General features: G+C 53.1%; 1 protein-coding gene across 1 annotated transcript in view; it reads right to left on the reverse strand.

The window, feature by feature from the left end:
- Positions 1–1,623: 1,623 nt before the first annotated feature.
- Positions 1,624–23,963, reverse strand: part of Igdcc3 (immunoglobulin superfamily DCC subclass member 3) — a 38,822-nt gene continuing 16,482 nt past the window's right edge. The window contains exons 3-14 of the mRNA XM_026384900.2: positions 7,930–8,074; positions 7,450–7,580; positions 6,932–7,069; positions 5,521–5,679; positions 4,332–4,497; positions 3,822–4,069; positions 3,462–3,626; positions 3,190–3,381; positions 2,974–3,078; positions 2,408–2,546; positions 2,107–2,314; positions 1,624–1,848 (exon numbers count right to left, since the gene is read on the reverse strand). Coding sequence (XP_026240685.2) covers positions 1,624–1,848; positions 2,107–2,314; positions 2,408–2,546; positions 2,974–3,078; positions 3,190–3,381; positions 3,462–3,626; positions 3,822–4,069; positions 4,332–4,497; positions 5,521–5,679; positions 6,932–7,069; positions 7,450–7,580; positions 7,930–8,074 — 2,021 coding nt within the window. The remainder of the gene's footprint in view (positions 1,849–2,106; positions 2,315–2,407; positions 2,547–2,973; positions 3,079–3,189; positions 3,382–3,461; positions 3,627–3,821; positions 4,070–4,331; positions 4,498–5,520; positions 5,680–6,931; positions 7,070–7,449; positions 7,581–7,929; positions 8,075–23,963) is intronic.

A 23,963-nucleotide genomic window follows, 5' to 3' on the forward strand; every position in this document is an offset into this window, starting at 1 on the left:
AACACACTCAAGTTCACTTTGGCAACAGGACTTTTATTCAGTCAAAATGAGTAGTGTGTGACAAAACCCAAGTCAGGCCGGGTGGCCCAGCCCCACCCTCCCCAGGGGAGAGGGGGCTCCAGAAGGAAGTCTCTGCGCAGACAGGGGACTGCTTCAGAGCCCCGGGGCCTGGCACTGCCCTCTCCCTCCCTGGGGAGGGAGGACCACCCTTCCCGAGTCCACAGGACACTACTCTAGTTTCCTAGGAAAACACCACGAATTCTACCTTCTTCGGCTAATGAACTAAATTTCAGGGTAGGGTGTCCCTAGAGGGTGGGGGTCAAAGGACTTTAGGTTCTAGTCTCATTCTTCAGGAATACACGTATCTTTTATTTATTTAAAAAAAAAGTTCTTCTATTTAAAAAAATGTTTCTGAGTGTAACCAAAAATAGGTATTTGTTTCCTTGGTTTTTCTTCTTCTTCACCTAAGTAGTTCACAACAGAAAGGAAAAGTCACAAGGGCCCTTAGACACACCTCCATCAAAACACCTCCTGGCCACATCTGCTGACAGAGGGGGTCCAGGGCCCCCGGAGGGTCAGCCGCTGGCCTGCCACACCGAGGGCTGGGGACCTGGCCAGAGACGCGCCCCCCACCACAGGCACTGCACCTCCGGGGGCCAGGCTGCCCCAGGAGGAAGGACAGGACGCAGGCTGTGGCTATGGGTGACATTCCACCTCCCCAGGCCCAGGTGGAGAGGGTCGTTGGGGATCCCCAGGGGGGACAGGTGTGCCAAGAGGGTAATAGCGCGTGGGCAGGAGGCAGGCGATGGCAGCTGCTGGGAGGTGGCTAGTTTGGGACAACAATTTACAGGAATCCATTTCCTCTCATTTTTGGCTTTTTTCACATTTTTCCCTCTGACCAATTCCCTCTTCGTTTCTGTAGGCCCCATGGGTCGCTGGGCCCAGGCCTCCTCTTGGGGGAGGCAGTGGGGCAGTGGGCAGAGCAGAGGCCGGGCAAAGCAGAGGCCGGGCAGAGGGTCCAGGGCGCAGGCCCCGGAGCCAGAGCCTTGAGGTAGACATTTTCTTTCACACCTGGAAATGGGGACGTGCTTTTTTTTTTTTTTTTTTTTCTTTTTTCTTTTTCTTTCTTAACTCTGGACAACACGTGGGGAGGGAGGGGTGCCCGGGAGGGGCTTGAGGTAGGTGCATCCGGGTTCTGTGGGGCAGGGACTAGGCCACCACCCCACTCCCCCGAGGACATTCATTCCGGCTGAGGTAGGTGCTGAGCCAAAGGGCAGAACTCGGTCCTGAGAAGACAAGGGTACAGGGCGCACGGCCGGCCGGGGGGCTCTGAGTCTAGTTCACCTTCCTCTCGCTTCCGTTTAAGGGACACCAGCCGCCCAGTGCCCAGGCAGGTGGGGACCAGGCAGCAGCCAGGGTGTCAGTCTGAGGAGGGAAGGCTCCCTAGGGCCCCTCCAGCTCCAGGGTCCCTGCCGAGGCCCCTTAGGCCTGGCCCACCCCGGCCTCCAGTCAGGACAGAAGTGCTGGGCAGCCCAGGGCCACCTGAAGCCCACATAACAGGAGAACTCTTGCCTTCGACCTGAGAACGGGGGGCTACCCCCTGCAGAGCCTGCCAGGCCCTGGCTACTGTCCGGAGTGAGCTGGCTGGGCAGCGGGTGCCTCAGAAAGCTGGGTCACCTGTCCCTCTCCAAGGAGGTGGGGGCCACTGTCCAGGGGCAACGGGGCAGCCACAGGGCCTGTGCAGGGAGTCTTGGCCTCTGTCGCCCTCCTGTCCAGAGGGCCAAACCCCTGCAGTGGCAGCGTGGAGAGCTGGGTCTCCTCACACGGGACAGGGGCTGTGGGATCCTGCTGGGGAAAGGAAGCATACAGGGTCAGCAGGAGGACCCAGGCAGGACCCACAGACCCCCCCAGGGCCGGGCTCAGGCTCCATCCCACCCCTGGGCTTAGACCTCAGGCCTCTGCCCGACAGGGGTGCAGAGGAGCATGGCCAGGACTTCTGTGCCCAGAGAAGACCCAGAGTTTGGCTAAGGCCAATGACCAAGGCCAAGATGAGCTGGGGCAGGGTGGGAGAGTGGTCAGGGTCGAAGGAGCTTCTCTGGCACTCACAGTGGGCCTGGCGCCAGGTGGCCCCACCACCCCGGCTGGGGGGAACAGCTGCTCCAGCTCCTTGGCGTCCATGCACTTCTCACCTCGGCCCAGCTGGCCTCGCTCTCCACGGCCCACCCCATTCAGGGCCAGGATGCCAGGGTCCCTCTGGCTCCGGGGACCCTGGGGAGGGGAGAGCTGGTTTTCCACATCCTTACACAGGAGGACCCTAAAGGGTAAGCAGAATTAGGGGACGCCAGGGCAGGAGTCCCAAGGGCTGAGCCTCCACCCCAGCCAGCCTCTTGCCCTTCCCAGTACCCACCTGCCCCTTTGACCAAACAGCAGGAAGAGGACACAGAAGATGATGCAGGTGACCCCGATGTGGATGCCAATGACAATGCCTGTGGTGGACGTCTGGTTGGTGGCATCCTCTTTCCGACAGTCACACGGTGGGCTCAGAGCTAATGGGAAGGGGAAGGCTGGGGCTGCAGCTCTCCCGGCCTGGAGTACCCCCATACACCCAGCCTCTGGGGCTCCTTCTCCCTCAACCAGGCCCTCCACTTCACTTATGTGACACCAGCCCAACCTTTCCAGTTCTTTCTACCAGCTACTGAGCACCAACCCTGGGCCAGATACTGGGAATAGCACTTTGCCATGGCTTTTAAGACAGGCTTTATTATGCCTGTTTGTACAGGAGAAAACTGTGTTTCAGAGAGGGTAAGTAGTTTGACCAATATCACACAGAATGCCACACAGCCAGCTTCCCACAGGTCTGAGCCTGTGTGCTTACAGGCTTACACCCTCCTACCTGGCCTGCTTCCCTCCCCCTCAGGCCCTGTCCTCCTTCCTTCAGGCCAATGTAGCTCTACCGCCGGTCCCAGCCCTCACCTGTCCTCTCAGACGCTCCCCTCAAAGACACAAAGCGGACAGTGGCGTTGCTGTCCCCGTGCTGGTTGTAGGCGAGCAGCTTTACCTCGTACACCACCCTGGGGTCTGGGGGTTGGAGGCTGTGAGAAACTGCCCCCCAGCCAGCTCCATCCTGGCAGGGTGCAGGGAGGTGACCCCTACCACACCACCTCCTCCCTGCCCAGCCCCAAGCCTCACCCAGCCGGCTGAGGTTGTAGGAGGACACAGTTCCAGGCAGCAGGATGGGACCAGTAAAGGAGGCCTTGCTGGCAGGGCGGTAGAAGAGCTTGAAGCCACCCTCATGCTGGGCCAGCCGGGGCCAGGGCTCCCACAGCAGCTGCAGGGAGGAACTGCCCAGGACCCGCACGGACAGTGGCGGGGGGGCAGGAGCTAAAGGCAGAGGAGGCCAAGATGTGAGGGCTTCATTAAAACTTTCTGTCTGTGGTTTTGTACTCTACACCCAGTCTCACCTTCACCCAGGGTGCTGGCCAGGGTGGGCATGGAGGCTGAGCTGGCCCCCCTTGGTGTGTAGGCCTTGATGTAGAAGCTGTAGGCTGTAGAGGGCTCAAGGTCGCCCACCAGGTGCTGAAAGGTACTCTTACTGACTGCTTCCTGATACTCCAGTTCTGGAGGGTCTGGGGAGGCAAAGCGCAGGGCAGGGGGTGGGGTGAGGAACAAGAGGCAACCTTGCCAACACCTGTGAAGTGAGGGCAGTGGGGACGCAGTGGGGGAAGGAGAGGGGGGTGCTCTCCTGGACACTCATGGTAGAAAGGGATGGGAAACAATGGTGTGGGGGTGCAAAGCTGGTTGTGCCCCCCAGGCCCACCCACCGGCCGCCTTCCTGATGTGCAGGACGTAGCCGATGATCTCCTTGGTGTTGACCATGGGCTCGCTCCAGGACACACGGACCTCAGTGGACGACACAGAGACAGCCTGGACATTGCGAGGGGGCCCAGGCAGGCCCTCAGCCCACAGCACGGTCAGCCTGGCACTGGCCTGTGACGAGCCAGCACTGTTCTCGGCCACACACTGGTAGATGGCCTCATCTTCAGGACCGATTCCAGAAATGGTCAGTGTGCTGCAAGGAGAGGAGAGCCTCAGGTCCCCTCCTGAGAGGGATGGAGAAACTGGGTCCCTTTAGATAAGCAGCTTGTCTGACTGAGGTTTCCCAGGGACGTGAACCTGAGTCTCCGGTCCCAGTGTCGTGCTCTTCCCCAGCGGGGCTGCACAGCCTACTAGGCCACTACTCAGGCCCCTTCCCTCTCCTTCCCCAGTCCTCTCCCCAACAGTGTGCACATTTGAACACTCACACACAAACACACACACACACACACACACACCTGTTATTGTTCTTGAGCCTGACATGGCCTCCTGGCCCCAGCACTTGGCCATTCTTCAACCACGTGACATGAGGGGGCGGCTCACCCTGGGCTTGGCAGGTGAACATGGCTGTGGTTCCAGCCGGCCTGGAGATGGACTGGGGATGCTGGACAAACTCCGCTGGGGCTGGGTGGGCACAGAGGAGCATTGAGTGGTGAGAGCCAGGTAGAGAGGGGAGAGACAGCTGCCCGTCAAGGGCTGGGGAGGCAGCCGGGGGCTGAGGTGGGCTGGGACACTCATGGCCCCCTGGAGACTCCCCATGTGGCTAACAGGACCCCAGCCTCCCTCCCTCCTTCCTCTACCCTGGCAGACCCAAGAGAGGACTCCATTGTAACCACTACTCAAAAGACTGACATTTGTATCCGAAAGCAATCAAGCTGAGCTCCCAGTTCAGGAAATTGTTAAATAAATAAATGTGCTAATAGGTTTGGCTGCACCTCGGAGGCAGTAATGACGGGGAGATGGATGAGCCCTCGGAACGGCCCCCCAGCCCCACACTCCATTCCGCTCTCCTCCAATCCCAAGCCTCAGGCCTCTATTAACACCCGGGAAATGAAATGCTCCATCACTTTCATCTGGACAGATTAACGGCACATGGAATGCTAAACAAGCGGCATTTAAGTTCCTAATTCCCCCATTTCCCATCCCTTCTGCTCTCAAGGAGGGAACAACCACTCCTGAATGGAGATCCAAGCCCAGGTCCCGGGGACAGCGGAGCCCCAGGGCTGGGACGGAGGGCTGACCTGGTCAGCGGCAGGGGCCCCGAGCCCTGGGCGCCCAGGCCGCTCTGCGCATGCGGCGGGCGCTGACGTGCACGTGTGAAAATGACAGTCGCGCAGGGAGCCGCAGGCAGGCAGGTGTGAGCGTGTTAGTGCCACACGTGTGAATAAGAACGGCACGTGGGGGGCGCGTGAGCGAGGTGGGGGGGTGGCCAGCGGGACTCCAGGGAGGAGGGGGCACATGGGCTGCACCACCGAGGGCGTCCCCCAGACTCCCAAGAGCTGCTGCCGGGAGCTGGTGAGTGGCAAGGGACAGGGCATAAGTGGGTACAGGGTGACATGGGATGCTGAAGCGGCAGGACTGGGCAGGGGAGGGACAGGAGGAGGGGCAGTGCGGAGGGCGCCCCCTTCCGGCGAGGCTGGTCCCTACCTTGTACCACCAGCCGGCCCTGGGCGGTTCTCCTCACCCGAGTGCCCGGCCTATTGGCTGCACAGACGTAGACCCCCGAGTGCTGGACTGTCACGTCTGAGATGATGAGGTTTCCCGTGCCCAGCACCTGGATGCCCTCTACCCCAATGGGGCGGCCATCTGAGAAGGAAGTGGGGGAGGGGAGGCACAGGAACATTCCAGAGGGTCCACCCTTCCATCAGTCTTCTCCAGAGCCCTCATCTTGGCTTGACACCCCCGTCTGCTGCCCCCAGAGGTGGCAGAGAGCAGGCCAGTGCTCTCGCCCACAGCAGAGTCCAGCATCCTGATTCCACAGTAACTGCTGATTCGCTGCTAACCTTCAAGTCCCTTTCCTACTTCTCAGTCCATAAAGGAAGGGCTTTGGATTCCATCAACTTTTCCCAACCTCATTTGTCTCTCTTAAAAAAAAATTCCATGGTCAAATATCCATTCCACTTCTGGATGGTCAGTTTAAATGCCCATTAATATAAAGGCTCTGAGAAGTCCTGCAGTTAAGGGACCTGGTTAACTTTGTTTCCCGAATTTGTTAGGCCACTGAGCGTTCTATCCCTTCTAATCGTGTTTTGGGAAATGCTGGACCAGATGGTTCTGGCAATGCCTACTGGCTCCTGATGGTGAGGCCACTCTTCTCAGCCTCTCCCAGGGACCCAGACCCTCCCCCCACCCCAGGATCAGATTAGCACAGTCAGAACACAAGGAGACAGCTCCCCATTCAGTCCCTGAAGTGGTGAAATCTACTCCATTATCCCGCCTGCTGCCCCCTCCTTCCCTGATCACTCAGCTGCTACAATGTGGCACAGTCTCCTTGTGAATGCGACCCCACCCCACCCCTCCAGAGTTTCCTTCCCCCAGTGACCTCTCTGCTCAGACAATGTGGGCCCATCTGCACCCTTTCATTTCTTCCCTCAGCTGCCTCAGGATTTAGGCTGGGGGGCTAGGGGACCAGGCTAGAGACGGGGAGAGCCCAGAGCCAGGGCTGGATGACTGGCTGAGATTTGGGGAGCTTGGGACTGCACAGCTCAGGGTGCAGCAGGGTACAGAGGGCATGAGTGAGTGCAAGAGAAAGGAGACTCTGCGCTGAGGGTTCTGGAGGGCTGAGGCCAGGGCAAAGAGGGGACAGCGCTGGACGGGACGGGGTAACCCAGGGAGCTAAGCCAGCTCTGCACGGGGAGGGAGAATGTAGCGGGCAGGCCTGCGTCCCTGGTCCTGCCAGGAGGGGGAACTCGGCCCCTCCTCAGGTCGCAGGGAGAGGACTGACCCCCACGAGAACAAACAGGAATCAAAGTCCCCCCCAGTGCTGGGCGATGAGACCATGAAACCGCCTCCCAGGGGGTGGGTGGGGGCAGGGTGGAGGCTGTGGGACGAGGCTCACCCAGGCGGCTCCAGGACACAATGGGGCGCGGGTTGCCAGTGGCGACACACTCCAGCACTGCGGTCTGGTGCACCGTCAGGGTGAGGTTCTCAGGCCCCACCAGGATGGTTGGCTCCTTGTAGGCCCCGGAGCCTGAGCCTGGGAGGGAAAGGCCACACTTTCTCACCTACCCACAACCTAGGATAAATCCCACCCGGAAACCAGGTCCTGTGGGCATAGAGATGCCAGGGAACCAGGGCGTCTCGCACATCATTTCCCCAGGCTAGCCCACCCCACAGGACCTTCAGCAATGGGCAAGCCTGGGGATGAGAGGATGGCCCTCCCTGGGAGAATGGAGTCCAGGTGGACCTCCCACCCACCTCCTCCACCACCCTCTGGTCCTCCTCTAGCCACCAGCACTGGGCTTTGAGCTTGGGAGTTGCTCAGCTGGCACCAGGTGGCCCTGGCTCTGGAGGCCAGTTGTGGGACTGAGTTAGGAAGCTGGCAAGGGGAAGAACTGGCAGGCCAAGGGCCCTCACCTGACACAGTGAGCCTGGCCCCATGGCTGATCCGAACACTGGCAATGTTCGAAGCCACACAGTGGAAAACACCACTGTCCTCGGCCCGAAGTCCTGTGATCTGCAGTACTCCCTTAGGCAGCAATGTGTACCTGTTGGAGAGACACAGTTGACCACCAGCACAGCTACTGGCACGGTGGGCCACAGGGACACTGAGCATCAGAGACACAGCCCGGGACCAGGTACTGTGCCAACAACACAATTGTCATCACAGACATGCTGGGACTCTCACAGGCGGGCACCCTCATTCCCAGTATGACAGTCATCACACATAGTCCTCGTGAGCATGTCCATGAGCCTAGAATTGGGGCTGTGCAAGCCACATGGACACCAACCCCAACTGCAGCGGCAGAATCACCCTGGGGGGCTGGCAGCAGCTTCCAGAGCCATGGGCAGTCTGGCGTCACTGGCTGGCCTCTGTCCTTGCCACACGAGGCTCACCTCTCATTGTCCGTGTCAATGGGGACTCTGTTCTTCTCCCATGTGATCAGAGGCTTGGGCAACCCATGGATTTGGCACTGGAAGCGGGCCACGCCGCCCTCCTCGCCCACGGTGGCTTGGGGGTGCACGTGGAAGTCAGACATGGCTGGGGGAAGAGAAGACCATGGTAAGGCACACTGCCAAGGCGCAGAGGGAGGAAGGGTGGACATGGATGGGTCAGGGTAGGTGACCACCCATACAGGTGGTGCTCACTCCTATGGGGGCATGGAGGTTTCTGGGCTGGTGAGACAGGGCAGCAGTGTGGGTGATGTGCCGGCACTTTTCATGGTTGAGACCCCCAAGAGGTGGCACAGGCTGGGCTGGGATGCTTTGAAAAGGTGGGATAAACACACAGATGACAGCTCTAACAAGGAGACGCTGGTCTGCCGGGGGCTTCCTGGAGGCACAGATACCCCAGAATTACACACAAAGACCAGCCAGAGAGAGCACTGACCTCAAGCCTGCTCCCACCTCTTCAGCTGCTTTTGGACTTATTTTCATAAACTCCCCATGTGGGGTGCAAAGCCCTGAATATCATTTTTCAGAATTGGAAACCGAGGCCCAGAGAGGAGACCGATTAGTCCAACGTTGCCCAGCAGAGACACAGCAAAGTCGTCAGATCCCAGTTATGGGGTCCAGAAGGGTATTTTGTCCTTCCTTATCCTCCTTCACCCCCAGTTCTTCTGCAGTTTCTCCACATGCCCCAAGGGGGTGGTGTATCCATCCAAGGTGACAAGTCTCTCAGAAGACTGTCAAACCTACCAATCTACATTACAATGTGTCATAAATATTCAGAGCCCCCCCCCCACCTTTGGGGGAATCTGAACTCGCTGCTTAAACCGGGGTCTGCAGAGGCCAGGGCAGAGGAGCTTTAGGGCAGAGGAGCTGAAGCGCCACCACCTGGCTCCCCAGTTTCAGGCTGGGTAAGTGTCCCTGCTGCCCCCAACCCCACCCATGCCCAAGCCCCTCCCAGTGGAGCCTGGGGAAGGGTGCCTCCCACACGGGTTCCCAGCTTCGGAGCCAGGGCTGTGGTTTCATTAAAATCCACTTTGCCTCAAGTGCGGAAGGCGGTGCACCATCTGTCCAGGCAGCAGCCCCGCCCCTCGGCACTCCATCAACTGGGACAGTCACTCCCCTCCCAGGAGGAGCCCTCCCCCACGGCAGCAGGGACACTGGAGCCTGTTCCCTCGCTGGCCCTTGGCTCTCTGGTGTGGCAGCCCTCCCTGTGGCCCCCATGCCCTCCTGTCTCGGGTCCCCTCAGTCCACGGGCCTGGTCTGGACTCCAGGGCAGCCTGAAAGGCCAAGCCTTTGTGCCCTTCCATCCAGAGTCTCTGGGGGCTGGCTCCTTTGTGGCGCATTCTCCATCTCATTTGCATGTGATTCATTAAATATAAACATGCATAAAAATCCCCCGCCCTGCCTCCTCCTCTTTGAGGGCCTCCTGGGAGTAGGCTGATGGGTGTGGGCGCCCCTTTGTGCGCGTGTGGGGCTGTGTCTTCCTGGGTGTGGTCTGAGTGTCCCCATCTGGATGGGGATGGGGGTTTGAATCTGTCAGCTCCTGTGGCTGCTGTGATTCTGACACTGTATACGTGATCTATCGTGTGTTTCATGTGGCGTAGCTCTTACAGACAGGACCCTGAGACCACGAGGGTTTCGGGTTGCTGGACAAGCAGTCCAGCGGATACCCTGTCAGGCTGGGTGAGAAGATCCCCAGGGAGCACGGGAAGTCAGCCAGTCTTCTCTCAGGCCAGAAGCCTGCAGGTCAGTCCAGGGGCTTGAGGGAGGAGCTGAGGTGCTGTAGAGGCCTCCCCCCACCCCAAGTGCAGGGATGGACCTAGGCCTGGGGGGTAGGCAGAACCAACACCCAGGTTCCTGGGTCTGCAGTCTGTGCCCTCTGGGCCCTGCCCATTAGGGAACCAGGGAGTGGCCTGCCCCCTCCTCACTGCAGCTGGAGAGGAGCTCACAGCACCCCCCCCACACACACCTGGGGCGGGAGCTAATGGCTCTGTGCTGACTACAGATGCCTCCTCATTAAGGAACCAGAATCCTTTTGTGCCTCTGGTCTCCACTCTGGGCTCCCTGGGGCACCCACAGCTAGGAGCTGGCCTGAGGAAAGACACATGGAAAGTACTGCTGTTCTTCAGGGTGCTGGGGTGGAGAAGTCTGGCCTCTACTGACCAGCCCACAGTCTTAGTCCCCCCGCCCCCCCCCCCCCCGGACTAAACTACAGCTATAGCAGACAATGGCAGGGGCAGAATGTGATGCTGGGGAGGTCTAGTGGGGAGCCAGTCGGATATCCCTCACACTGGGTCCCCTGGAATCCCTGGGATGCAGCTGAGCCTCTCCCTGCCCACACTCCCCTTCCATCAGAGCAGCTCCTTGCTGTCCCTCCATCAGCTTTACTGGGTGGCAATTCTGAAGGGAAGTTTTGCCTTTAAAAGCCCTCGAAAACCACTCAAAAGCAAATCCCTTCATTCTACAAAGGGAAACTGAGCCCTGGGCCCTCTGCTGGGGTGTCCCTTAGTTATCACTTCCCAGCAGGTTTTTCTCTCTCCAGAGCAGGTAACAGCAGAGCAGACTACAAACTGAACTGGCCTCTTCTGACTGGTACTGAGAAGAAGGTACTGAGGCCTAGGGATAGTCCTCAGCCCCACCTCTGGGAGTCCACCTGGCCTCACAGGTGTCCTGGTCACCCAACCTCCCTTTTCTTTCCCTTCTTTAAATCCTTACCCTTCCTCTGGTCAGCCCTGCATATCCCTTAGGTGCCCCTGGGCTTGCTGGGAGGCCAGGGCATGCAGCATGAACAAAGGGATAGACACAGAGCCCTTCTGGGACCTTCCAGCTCTGCTTCCACCCTTCTTCACAAGTGGGCCGTGCCTGCGGCCACATGTTCTGGGCACTACTACTCATCTTAACTGGAGGCTTAGAATTTTCCTGGGTCACAAGCAATAGTATTTTTTCTTTGCAAAGTGAGGGGAGGAAAGGATCCACAGCTACTCAGGCCTGCTGCAGTCTCAGGGTGGAACACGTTCTGTCCACAAATCTATTCTTGCTCCAGCAGCATTAGGATCCTCATGGTCTCTCTCAGGGGAGACCCTGGACAGACATGAGAGGCTGGACAGACTGAGGGTTGGATCTCTGCGCACCCAGTGTGGATGAATGACTGTCAGTGACATCAGTGGTGTGGACATGTGGTGGTGCTGTGACTTTGTGGATATTTTATGCTCCTGCTGGCACTTGCTGGCCTGGTGGGGACAGTGCTGGGTCCCTCACTTCAAACTGGATGAAGGTAGTAATGGACAATGGCTGGGAGTCCTACCAGAGTGGAGGGCCTGAGATACCATAGGGAAAAGAAAGAAGAAAGCACCTTTGTCCCCAGGCAATCTGGGGAGGACTCTCCCAGCCCCTGCCATGGGTACAGCCAGGCTGTGAGAGAGACAGAGGGCAGAGAGTGAGAATAGCAATCGTTGGGTTGGGAGGGAGCAGAAACCGGCAGGAAACGGTTCCTGGACACCCCTATAAATCACCCCGAGGGGAGAGGTCTCTTGAGAGCCTGATCCAGGGCCACTCAGGGAGGGGAGGGGGCACTTTCCTCCTGGTCCAGGACCTCTAGCAAGGTCAGGCCTGGATCTGATTAGACAGGCTCCAGGGGGAGGCAGGGGGCAGTGCAGGGTCGAGGCAGAGTGCTGGGAAGGAAACGGAGGCCTCCCACCCCTTGGTTACAGCCGACTCCTGTCCAGTGTGTGAGGCTAGAAAGAGCTGCAGGCATGTTTGCATGGAGCATTCCAACAGCCTTTGCCAAAGCTAGCAGCACTGGCAAAGTGGCACTGACTGCCTTCTTCTCATACAGCCATTCCAGAGGGCTGACTGTGTACCAGAGTCCTCTGAAAGTCCCTGAGGCCAGTCTCCTCCTAGTACCCACCCTACCAAGCAAGACATGCAGCCTTCTGAACACCCACTTCCTGCTCAGGCAGCTCCAGACACGTGCCTGGATCCCATACACCTCCTCCCATGGCCCCCAACTGTTTCCTCTAGAACCACATTTTCCAATAAGTTATTCTTCAGGATTCATGAAGGATTGGTTCCAGGGCCCTCTGCACAAAGCAAAATCTGTGGATGCCCAAGCCCCTTATATAAAATGGTGTAGTATTTGCATATAACCTACATGCATCCTATAGTACCCTCCAGTATACTTTAAACCATCTCTAGATTACCTGTAGTTACTAATACAATATAAATGCTATGAAAATAGTTGTAATACTATATTGTTTAGGGAATAATGCCAAGGAAAAAAGTCCATACATGTTCAGTACAGACGCTTTTTTTTTTTTTTTTTTTTTTTTTTTTGCAATGTTAAGGCTTGAATCCAGAGCCTTGCACATGGCAGACAAGTACTATCACAGAGCTCTATTTCTAGGCCTGCCTGCCTATTTATTTATTTAGAGACAGAGTGTTGCTGAGTTGTCCAGACTGGCCTCAAATTTGTGATCCTCCTGCCTTGACCTCCCAAGTGGCTGGGATTATAGAGGTTTACCATCAAGTCCAGCTGCAATTTTTTTCAGTGCTGGGAATTGAACCTAAGGCCTTATACATGCTAGGCAAGAGCTCTACCACTGAGTTACAACCCCAGCCCATTGAATCTGAGGATTCAGAACCTGCATATATGGAGAGCTCACTATCTAGTAGCCAGCGATGAAGCACTTGATGTGGCCAATGCAAATAGAGAAGGGCTTTAAGTATAAAATACACACTAGAATTTGAAGCAAAAAAAAAACCACAAAAAAACAGACACTAATATTTAGGGAAATGTAAAACAAAACGTATAGAGGACACCATCTCAAACCCATTAGAATGGATACCATAAGAATGTAGAAAATAAGCCCAGCATGGTGGCACACACCTATAATCCCACCAAATCAGTAGGCTGAGGAGGAGGATCACAAGCCAGCCTCAGCAATTTAGCAAGGCCCTAAGCAACTTAGTGAAACCCTGTCTCAAAATAAAAAATAAAAAGGGCTGGGGATGTGGCTCAGTGGTTAAGTGCCCCTGGGTTTAATCCCCAGTACTAAAAGAAAGAGAGAGTGTAGAAAATAAGCTGGGTTCTGGACACACACCTGTAGTCCCAGCCACTCAGAATCTCAGGGGTTCAAGGTCAGCCTGGGCAACATAGAAAGATTCCATCTCAAAACAAAATGGAAATAGAAAACAAGTGGAAAAACTGAGGAGGATATGGAAACCCTGGATCCCTTATGCATTGTTGGTAGGAATATAAATTGATATAGCTACTATGGAAGACAGAGTGGCAGTTCCTCAGTACATTAGACCTCATGGCTGGGGTGCAGCTCAGTGACAGAGCAGGCTTAGTATGCACAAGGGCTCAGGTTCAACAGCCAACACCAAAAACAAACAAGTAAATAGTAGAATTATCATATGATCCAGAGATACTTTTGGACATATATACAAAATAATTTAAAGCAGGGACTCAGAAAGATATCTGATAAAGTTCATAGCATTATTCACAATAGCTAAAAGATAGAGCAACCATGTCTATTGACAGATGAATGGATAAGCAAAAAGGTCTATGCACAAAATAGAATATTATTCAGTCTTAAGAAAAGGAGGAAATCCAGACACATGCTACAATATAGATGAAACCTGAGGAAGACCTAATGCACTCTGAGATAAGCCAGTCATAAAAAGACAAACTCTAAGCCGCGCACAGTTATAATCCCAGCAACTCAGGAGGCCGAGGCAGGATCATAAATTCTAGGCCATCCTGTGCAACTTAGTGAGACCCTGCCTCAAAATAAATAGAAAGGGCTGGGGATAGAGCTCAGTGATTGAGCTGCCCCTGGGTTTAATTCTTAGTATCACAAAAAAATGAAAAAGACAAATTTTACTTATATGAAGTATAAGTAGAATTTATTAGTTGTTGGTGGACAAATTCATAAACAGAAAGTAAAACAGTGGTTGCCAGGGACAGGGAGGAGGGGGAAATAGGAATTATTAATATTGTTTAATGGGCAATATTATCTATTATTGTTGCTTAACGGAAACAAGAGTTTTACTTTGGAAAGAGTTCTGGAGATGTGATGGTTGTGCAACAATATGAACATACTTAATGCCACTGAAATGAACACTTAAAAATGGTTATGAAACTGGATGAGGTAGCACACATTTGTAATTCCAGCTACTCAAGAGGCTGAGACATGAAGTTTGTGTTTGAGACCAGCCCAGGCAACTTAGGGTTGGGGGAGGGCCAGGATTGTGGCTCAGTGGTAGAGTTCTTTTTTTTTTTTTTTTAAGAGAGAAGGAGGGAGAGAGAGAGAGAGAGAGAATTTTAATATTTATTTTTTAGTTCTCGGCGGACACAACATCTTTGTTGGTATGTGGTGCTGAGGATCGAACCCAGGCCGCATGCATGCCAGGCGAGTGCGCTACCGCTTGAGCCACATCCCCAGCCCCCAGTGGTAGAGTTCTTGCCTACCATACATAAGGCACTGGATTCGATTCCCGGCACCATATAAAAATAAACAAATAATAAAGTTATTGTGTCCATCTACAAGTAAAAAATATATAATAAAAAACAGGGCTGGGGGCCTAGGGTTGTGGCTCAGTGGTAGAGTGCTTGCCTAGCATGTGTGGGTTCAATTCTCAGCACCATATAAAAATAAATAAAGGTCCAACAACAACTAATAAAATATTTTTTAAAAATAGGGCTGGGGATGTGGCCCAGTGGTTGAGTCCCCTGAGTTTAATCCCAGGAACCCAAAAAAAGGTTATGAATTATTTTTCAATAATTTAAAAAAAAATTGATGACAAGCTGAAATAATATTCTGGATTTCCAGGCCCAAGGGAAGGTGTCAAAGCCCCACTGCCTTTTCTCCTGCTCTTTCTCCCTGGCTGTCCCACCAGCGAGGACGGCTCCTTTCCAGCTTCATCAGTAGCCTAGATCTGCCCCTGTCTGCTTCCTCCCAATTTGCTATGTCGATGCAGAGACCCAGGACAAGACACACACTTTATGGTATGCTAGGGCTGTCACCAACAGGGTAGAGGTCTCACACAGGAAGATGTCTGCTCTTTGTAGGGAAATGCTTGCCAGAAGCTTTTGCAGAAACAACAGGTAACAGCAAAGACCCTGGCTTCATACCAAACCAAGTTCAAATCTTTTTTTTTTTTGTACTAGGGATTGAACCCAGGGGCGCTTAACCACTGGGCCACATCCCCAGCCCTTTTTTGTATTTTATTTAGAGATAGGGTCTTACCAAATTGCTGAGGCTGGCTCTGAACTCATGATCCTCCTGCCTCAGCCTCCTGAGCTGCTGGGATTATAGGTGTGCACCACTGCACCTAACCAGAGTTCAAATCTGAACACACTATGATGAGCTGTGTGAACTTGGGCAATTAAAATAATCTCTCACTTAATAGCTGTCATCACTGTAGTTGGTGCACATGGTGATCCAATCAGAGAGATTTTTGAAGTGCTTAGCACAATCCTTGGCAAAGAGTAAATACTTGCCATCCATCTTTGAGGAAAGATGGTAAAATATGGAGTTAACAGGGACCTGAGAAGGTGCTGAGGGTATAACTCAGTTGGTAGAGTGCTTTGTCTCCCATGCACAAGGCCCTGGGTTCAATCCCCAGCACCACAAAGTTAAAAAAAAAAAAAAAAAAAAAAAAGAAAGAAAGAAAAAAGAAAGAGAAAAACCGAGACTTGAGAGGTTTTGGAAGAGCAAGGCTAGGCGCTAACTTCTTCTCCAAGGGAGTAAGTCAGTCACCTTTCCTTGCAGGGGACAAGGCTGAGGTAGTTGGCAGGGAGTCTCAAGCCCTCTGGAGATGTGAGTAAAGGCAGAATTTGCAAAGCCTGAATGGTGAGGGGGTCAGCTTGGGGGCGGGGGGCTAACCTCGTATGAACCAGAACTCAGCCAATTCTTACTTCAGCCTGGGGACTTCACAGAGGCCCCAGTAGAAGAGCTGTCAGTTGGAAGAGGCCACTGGGTAATTGAGGCCTTGATTTCTCTAGTAAAATGTTTATGAAGCCCATAAACTCATGCCTTTATTGGCCAGGCTCATTCTGGGGGTTGGATGTGGCTCTCCAAGGTGTAGTTAAAACACCTGCTGAACTCGGGTACCCAACGGCTACTCTGGCCTCCACCCTGACCCACCAGACCCACCAGGCAGAACCACCAATGGGCAGTTGGGCCAGGATGACTCCTGGAGGGCAAGGAAGCCAGCCAAGGCTCGCCTCACACGCTCCTTAAACTCCTTAAAGCACTTGTAAACATCCCATCCCGAATAGTCTGTGAGAAGGTGGAAGGTGATGGCAGAAGACCCCGAGTGCTGGGGAGGGTGATGGCTTGCTCATGGTCCTCTGGGCGGGAGTGGTCCTGTCATTGGGATTCTCTGGCCCAGGCTCACCTTTCTCATACCCTCCCATTTCCCATCATCCAGGCCCCCACTTAGCTCCTGACTTCAGTTCTGTCAGAGAAGCCTTTACACTGACTAGATCTGGCCATTTGGGGCAGGTGAAAGCATGAGCTTAGAAGACCCTTATTTATTTCCCTGGGCTTCCCAAGGAGAGTCAGAATTGAACTAAGGGTGTTTGTTTGTTTGTTTGTTTGTACTGGAGATTAAACCCAGGGTGCTTAACCATTGAGCCACATCCCCAACCCTTTTTTTTTGCATTTTATTTAGAGACAGGGTCTCACTGAGTTGCTTAGAGCCTCCATAAGGTGCTGAGGCTGGCTTTGAACTCGCCATCCCTGCCTCAGCCTCCCGAAATGCTGGGATTACAGGGATGCACTACTGAGCCCAGATGAATCGAGGTTTTGAATCCAGAGTATGTTCAGAGGAGAGGAAGGCTGTGTAGGTGTTGGATGTTGGATGTTGGAATAGGGGTGGGTGGCCTGGTGTACAGAGGAATCTGCTTACTTGGCTTCCTGTGGGTGACTGATCCTCTTGGCCTTTGCCTGGTGACCCTGCTCTGGGAAGCCTCTGCATCCCTTTGTCTGCCTCCTCAGCCTCCTGGAGCCCCTGATCCCCTGCCTTGGGCCCCTGAACCCCAGCCCCTCCTTCCTGCTCCACCACCAGCTCACCATTCCTCCCACCCCCACCCCAATTCTAACACAAAAGACAACTTTGTCTTTCAAGTCAGCAGCCATAAATCCACATCTCTCCCCTCTCCACAGCCACCTCTGACAAATGGGGGCCTGGACAGGGGAGAGGTAGAGGTCGGTGGGGGGCTCGATTCAGCTTGGGAAAGTCCCTGCATCCAGCTGTTGGATTCTTCAGGACCAATGAGCCTGGAAGGAACTTTGATTCCACGTGGGTCAAAGGAGTGGCTCCAGGGAAGGCAATCCAGGCCTCTAAGCAGCCCCTGGGCTTTCACAAGCTGCAGAGAATAAAACCTCTCAAAGCCCCACTTTTAACCACTCTGTCCAGTAATTTGGAGGCTCCAGAAGCCCTGGGCTTCTCTTCTCCAGTCTTTAGCCTTCCGTGGAGGGTATGAAGTGTGCTGGGGGGGTGAGCTGCAGGGGCCAGGTCCTGTGCTTGATTGTACACAGTGGATGTGCCACATGGCATGGGTGTGTGTGTGGGGGGTGGGGCCTCCTAGAACTTGGGGAAGCAGGGAGGGGAAAGGGAAAGGAATGTCCTCTACTCCACTAAGCCCGCTACTAGAATTCCCAAGCAGTCCTAATTTTAAATATTTTGCCCTGTTTTCATCACAGATCAGGTGATGAGTCAGAAGACATGTCCTGGGTTTGGGTTTGGGAAATATAGTCACCTGTCCCATTTTCGTGGCAGAGGCCCTGAGTCTACTCCACCAGTCAGTCATTCAGCAGATAAGGGAAGCCAACATGTTAGATTGGATATTCTGACATACCAGGAGAAAATTCCTTCGTCCCCCAGGCTCTGACCTTAGATGCTCCCACCTCAGTTCCTTAAAAACACTGGAAGGATAAAAGCTTCAAGATTTGAGGTATGGCCACAGTGACATGGCTGTGAAAAACAGCCCTGGAAATCCAGGTAGTCAAAAAAATTATGTACATTGCTGTAACCCTTCGAGGGAAACCTAGCTCTTTTAAGGCTCAGAGGGATTACGTAACTGGCCCAAGGTCACACACACAGCCAATGGCATCAAGGCAGGCATTTGAACTTAGAGAGTCTGACTTCAAAATCCAATGCCTGCCTCCCAGCTCCTGACAGATGATGCCCACAGACACTCGCACAGGAAAACACAGGCACCCAACAGCGGAGAGCCTCGCTGCACCCATTACTTCTCCCATTCAGAGACACCCATTACACAGCAGGCTTCACTTTAATTGCCCCAGGATTTGGTGATTTTATAGAGTGTAACTAACACAGATAAGCACCAAGATAAGGTGCTGTTATTGCCCCACTAAAGTTCCCTGTTCCCACATATTTCCTAAATTCTGTTGACACAGGGAAAGAGTCGGGATGCTTGTTGCAGGGTAGTTCTTCTCTGGACAGGTCACAGACACCTTGCTTCTGCTGTCTTCTCTGCCTGAAATTCTTTTGCTCCTTTCTCTAAAAGCACCTCCCATCTTTCCCATCTCCCAATGGTTACAGAATTAATTCCTAACTCTGTGTTGCAGACAGCCCTCTCCTAGCCATTATAAGATTATAGAAGTGTATTTCAGGGCTGGAGATGTGGCTCAAGTGGTAGCGCGCTAGCCTGGCATGCAGTGCGGCCCGGGTTCGACCCTCAGTACCGCATATAAACAAAGATGTTGTGTCTGCCGAGAACTAATAAATAAAATTAAAAAAAAAAAGTGTATTTCTGCCCTCCACAAAATCTGAGCTGCAGGGCCACTTCCATAGGCCAGCCTGTTGGGTGCACAAAATAGAGAAGTTATTTATTTTCTTGGTTTGGGGAGCAGGGAGGCAAGGGTTTGAGAAAGACCAGTGGCTTCTGTGGGATAAAGATGTGGCAGTGAGACTGACCCAGCTCTTTTAACAACTGGATGTGTGATCCTGGTAAAGTCAAAGTCTATTTCTGGGCCTTGGTTTCCTAATCTGTAAAATGGGGAAGTTGGATGGGTGGGATCTAGCTGGAACCTTTAAGATACTGTTTCCAAGTGCCAGACAGTGGTGCACAGTTAGGGCTTGGGAGTCTCTCTCCACCTTGGATTTGAAAATGTCCAGGCCCAGCAGAGCCCCTCTCCACAGACTGCACGTCTCTGCAAGCATCAGGGTCACCAATCTTCCTTATGTAAACCTGCCCAGCCCCACAATATCCTTAACTTCCGTTGTTCTGGTCAGGACACCGGATCTCCCTTGCCTCCCGGAAGGGCGTCTGGTTAGGGGGCCCAGGCTGGAGCTATTAAGTAAATTGCTTTCACATGACCAGGAGGACAGCTCAACAAAAACAGATACTTCCCCAAAATTTCCAGAGCCATATATTAGGATTTGTAGGGATTAATAGCACAAAGGTTAGCTAATGAAAAGGCAAGCTGGGATCCTGCCTGGCTGTGTCACAGGCTATGTGACTTTTCAATTCCAACCTTGTTTTTCTCATCTGTAAAATGGAAGTGGGGCAGGATGGACAAGATAATCCCTAAGGTTCACACCAACATTAAGATTCTAGAACATGGGCTGGGGATATAGCTCAGTTGGTAGAGTGCTTGCCTTGCATGCGCAAGGCCCTGGGTTCTATCCCAGCACCCAAAAAAAAAAAAAAAAAAAGATTCTAGACATGACACACACCTGTAATCCCAGTCACTTGAGAGGCTGAGGCAGGAGGATTGCAAATTTGAGGCCAGCTTCAGGAACTTAGTGACACTCTTTCTCAAAAAAAAAAAAAAAGAAAAGAAAAGAAAAGAAAAAAAAGAAAATGAAAAGCTCAATAGTAAAGTGCCCTGGGTTCAATCCCCAGTCCAAAAAAAAAAAAAAAAACTAAAAAAACACTGGGCAAAGTGACCCTTCTTCATTCAGAAAAAGAAACTATCCTATTCTCTTGTTCTCCAACTCTGATCAATCTTGCATGTCTTGTGACATACTGTATTTCCATGCACTCTGGTGGCCTAACACCAAACCTCAATAGATAGAGGCCTGCAGGTCCTGCACCCCAACTCTCCATAATAAGCCTTGTCTGTTTGTGGGAAGAGGGAGGCCGCATCCATGCAAGGATCATGGAGTTTCTTGGCTGGCATGGGATTGGTAACCCCCAGAAATACTTATTTGGGGAATTCCACTGCTGAGCTGAGTGGTTGGAGGTGTCTTGAAGCCCCAAGAAACGTCTTCTGTAGAGGGGCTCAAAAGTTTTCCCATAATTTCAAAGGAATTCGCACACCCACTGAAGTGGATTCTTTTCCTGTATCTTATTAACAGCCTTATCACCAAATATCTAAGTTACTGTTCAAAGAGCCACTGCCCCATTCTCCCCCTCTCTCAAGGCTGCCAGGTCCCCAAATCCCTTTTCCATCTGCCCTTTCCATCCCCATTGCCTTCAAGTCTATAACTCCCAACTGTTTCTGTGGATATTCAGCTTTCCTGAATATTCAATATGATATTGGCCGTCTCACTCGGAATACCGAGACTCAGGATGGCATTCAAGGCCTTCCTTATTAGGGCATTTCATTTTTCTAGCCTCAATTGCCAGCTAATTCTGTAGTCATGTGATTTGTACTTTGACCTTGTGAGATAAATTTGCCTTTCCTTGACACATCACAGGTGTTTGCCCTTACATTCCTTTGCTTCTGCTGTCCTCTCTGCCTGGAACTCTTTTGCCCCTTTCTTTACAAACACCTCCATCTTCCACATTCTTAATGGAAGAATTAATTCCTAACTGTGTGTTGGGGACAGCTCTCTCCTGGCCCTTATCAGACTACATTAGTGTCAACTGTTCACACATCTATCTGCCCACTCACCTGTAGACTATGAGTCCCCTAGGGGCAGAGAAAGACTAATTTACCTTTCTACCTCCAGCACTAAGAACAAATAACAAGCCCTCATAAACTAGTACCTGAATGCTGACTTTAATAGCCACATGAGTCTGGCTCAGTCATTACCCATAGTCTTCTTCCACCCAAGTCCTCACCCCTGCACAAAATTCCAAGGCCATCCTCCAGCAAGTTCCTTCCTTCACCTTAGTCTCAGTTTCTTCAATGGAAAAGGAGTTGGACGGGGTCCCGGTTCTCAAACTTGGCGGTGGATTGGCATAATCTACAGTGCTGCCTAGTAATGCAGATTTCTGGACCCCACTGCCAGAGATTCAGATTCGGGGTTCCGGTGTGGTGCCCAGGAATCTGTTTCTGTTACCTTCAGGGAGGTGACTGAGATACGCACGTGAACCGGGAACCCTGGCCTGGAAAGTTCTTGAGAATCCCGACGAGGGCAGATTCTCAGCCCAGCCGCACAATTCTTGCACAATTCTTGCTGGAGGCCGCTGGTCCGGGCTGACTCCAGCACCGAGGCGGGGCGCAGTGCGGGCAGAGGGTGGCGGCGAAGCGCGCGGTCGCGCCGCCCCCGCGGGGCCCCAGTCGAGGCATTCGGTGGCGGGGGGCGGGGTGGGGGGGTCAGGGCCGGAGCCTGGGGCCCTGAGAGCCGCGCTCGCTCGGCGGCAGGAGTAAGTGGGACCATCTGCTCCACTCCTCAGAGGTCAGCGCTTTGTGTCAAGCTCCCATCCCCCTCGCTGCGCTCCCTCCTTCCCCGCTTTGCCCTTTGACTCCCGGGACTCAAAAGAGAAAAGCACTTGAGGTCCTGATGGAAGTGGGAGAGGGACGGGGAGCGACGCCAGCGCCTCGGCTCCGGGCCCCAGCGTTGCGGGCCTTCCCGGGCCGGGAGCGCGGCCGGCGGCGGCAGGGCGCTGGGCGAAGGCTGGGTCCCTTCCCAGCGGCCCAGGGCAGGGGCGACGGGCCGCTCCCGCGGGAGGCACGGCCGGTTCCCACAGCCGGCCGTGGCCGCCGGGCCCCTTTGAAGTGGCCGCAGCTGCACACCCCGCCCCGCGGCTAATCCCCGCCGACGCGGGCGTCCTCGCCCCCCCGCATAGCAATAGTGTCCGCGCTGAATGGCGCTGGCTAATTACCTCGCTCGCACCACCGCGGGTGAATGAGAGAATCCGGCATTGTGCACGGCGAATGGAGAAAATAAGACAGCCATTGTCCTCGAACGCCAAACGAGGGTTTGATGTCGCTGGGGCGAGCGAGGCACCATTTCCCGCCACCCCCTCCCCCAGCCGTTCAAATTCCCCAGCTGGGCCTGGCCCCCGGCGGAGTCCGCCTCGGCCCGGGAAACTGAGGCAGCAGATCCAGGCTCCCCGAGGGAAGGCAGGTGGACGCATGCTGCCAGGGGCTCTCCAGACCACTGGGCTCCTCACCCAGCATTTTCCACCTGCAGATTCTTATGGGCACCTGCTCTGGTCGCCCAATCCGTCCTTCACTCCGAAAAACAGGCAGGGCCTGCATTCAACCGCCTAATTAGATTTCGTTGGGAACGCATGAAACAATTGGACAGTCGGTGGGGAGCTTATACACCTAGTGCCCAGCTGTGTGCCACCAAGTGAAAGCACTGGAGAAGTTCTGAAAATGACGGCAGAGATGAGAGGAGGGAAGAAAAGACTCTGAGCCTGGGCTCAGAGAGAAAAAAGGGGAGTCCTGCAAAGCTAGACCTCAGAATTTGGATTTAATACTCCAAGCACTGAGGTAGCAGCCTTGATCCAAGACGGGCCCCAGGAGAGTGATGGGCTGATAGGTAAGATTGGAGTTCCAACCACAGCCAGGTGAAAACAGATTTCCTCATTAGAAACCAGATGAGCCTGCCGCATTTGTTTTCTCACCTACAAGGATAGGAGGTGGCTCAGCTAAGAAAGCCGTCAGAACTAGAGGGAACTGATGCAGATGGGCAGGCTGAGGACAACACTGTGTGCATTTAAGAGGTTCCCCGTGCTGCATCAGGCTGCATCTCCACCAAGAAAAGGTGGCTTCTGGGGAGGGGGTTGGGGAGGTTACTTCCTTCCAGATCTGTAAGTGTCTTTCTGTCCCTCAGAGTACTGAATGCAGAGGTAGATAAGAAGAGGACAGATGCTCTTTGACACTTGTTAATTTGAGAACTCATCTACTTTAATATCTCTCACTTCTGTATATTCTTTTTCTGGAAACACGGACTACCTAATTCCTTCTGATGGGCTTTAGACTATGTATGTTCCAATGTTCTATCAGGTTTATCAAATGATAAAAAGGTGTAGTCTGTGGCTCAGATCAACAGTAATCTGTTGGGTTAAACCAGTAGCCCTTAGCAATATCTATTTGGCTCATTTCATAAGCTCTTTCTGAGGTTGCTATATTTGCTAATGTCCACATGATCATAACTAGATTGTAAGTCCTTTGTAGGCAGCCCACAACCAAATCCTTAAACATGAGTGTCCATCTACCTACCCATTTCTTTGAGAATAAAATTAAAGAATGGCACAACACTCGCTGAAGGACTGAATGAGCACTAACAAATTCCTCCTTGCTCTGACCAGCTGTGTTTAATATTACCAAGTACTAGTTGTAACAATAAAACACGAAAAGTGTGCTAAGTATGAGATAGGCACAGTGGCTCGGAAGGCTTAAACAGGAGGATCACAAGCTGGAGGCCAGTCTCAGCAACTCAGTGAGACCCTGTCGCTAATAAAATATAAAAAAGGGCTGGGGATGTGGCTCAGTGGTTCAGGGCCCCATTTCTTTTTAAATAAAAAAATAAAATAAAAAGGATTGGGGATGTAGTTTTGTGGTAAAGTGCCCATGGATTCAATCTTCAATACAAATAAATAAGTAAATATAAATAAAAATATAAATTAAAAGGCCTGGGAATGTAACTCACTGGTAGAGTATCCCTGGGTTCAATTCCTAGTACTGAGAAAAAATTAATCATAGCTCATTGTTTTCTTGACTCAATCCTGAATCCAGGTTTCATTTACCCCTAGTCACAACCCCAGATGTGATCATAATGTTTTTTCTCTCTAACTTTCTCAACTAAACCTTTATCATAGA

Source organism: Urocitellus parryii, chromosome 6, assembly GCF_045843805.1.
Source record: "Urocitellus parryii isolate mUroPar1 chromosome 6, mUroPar1.hap1, whole genome shotgun sequence".
NCBI lineage: Eukaryota > Metazoa > Chordata > Mammalia > Rodentia > Sciuridae > Urocitellus > Urocitellus parryii.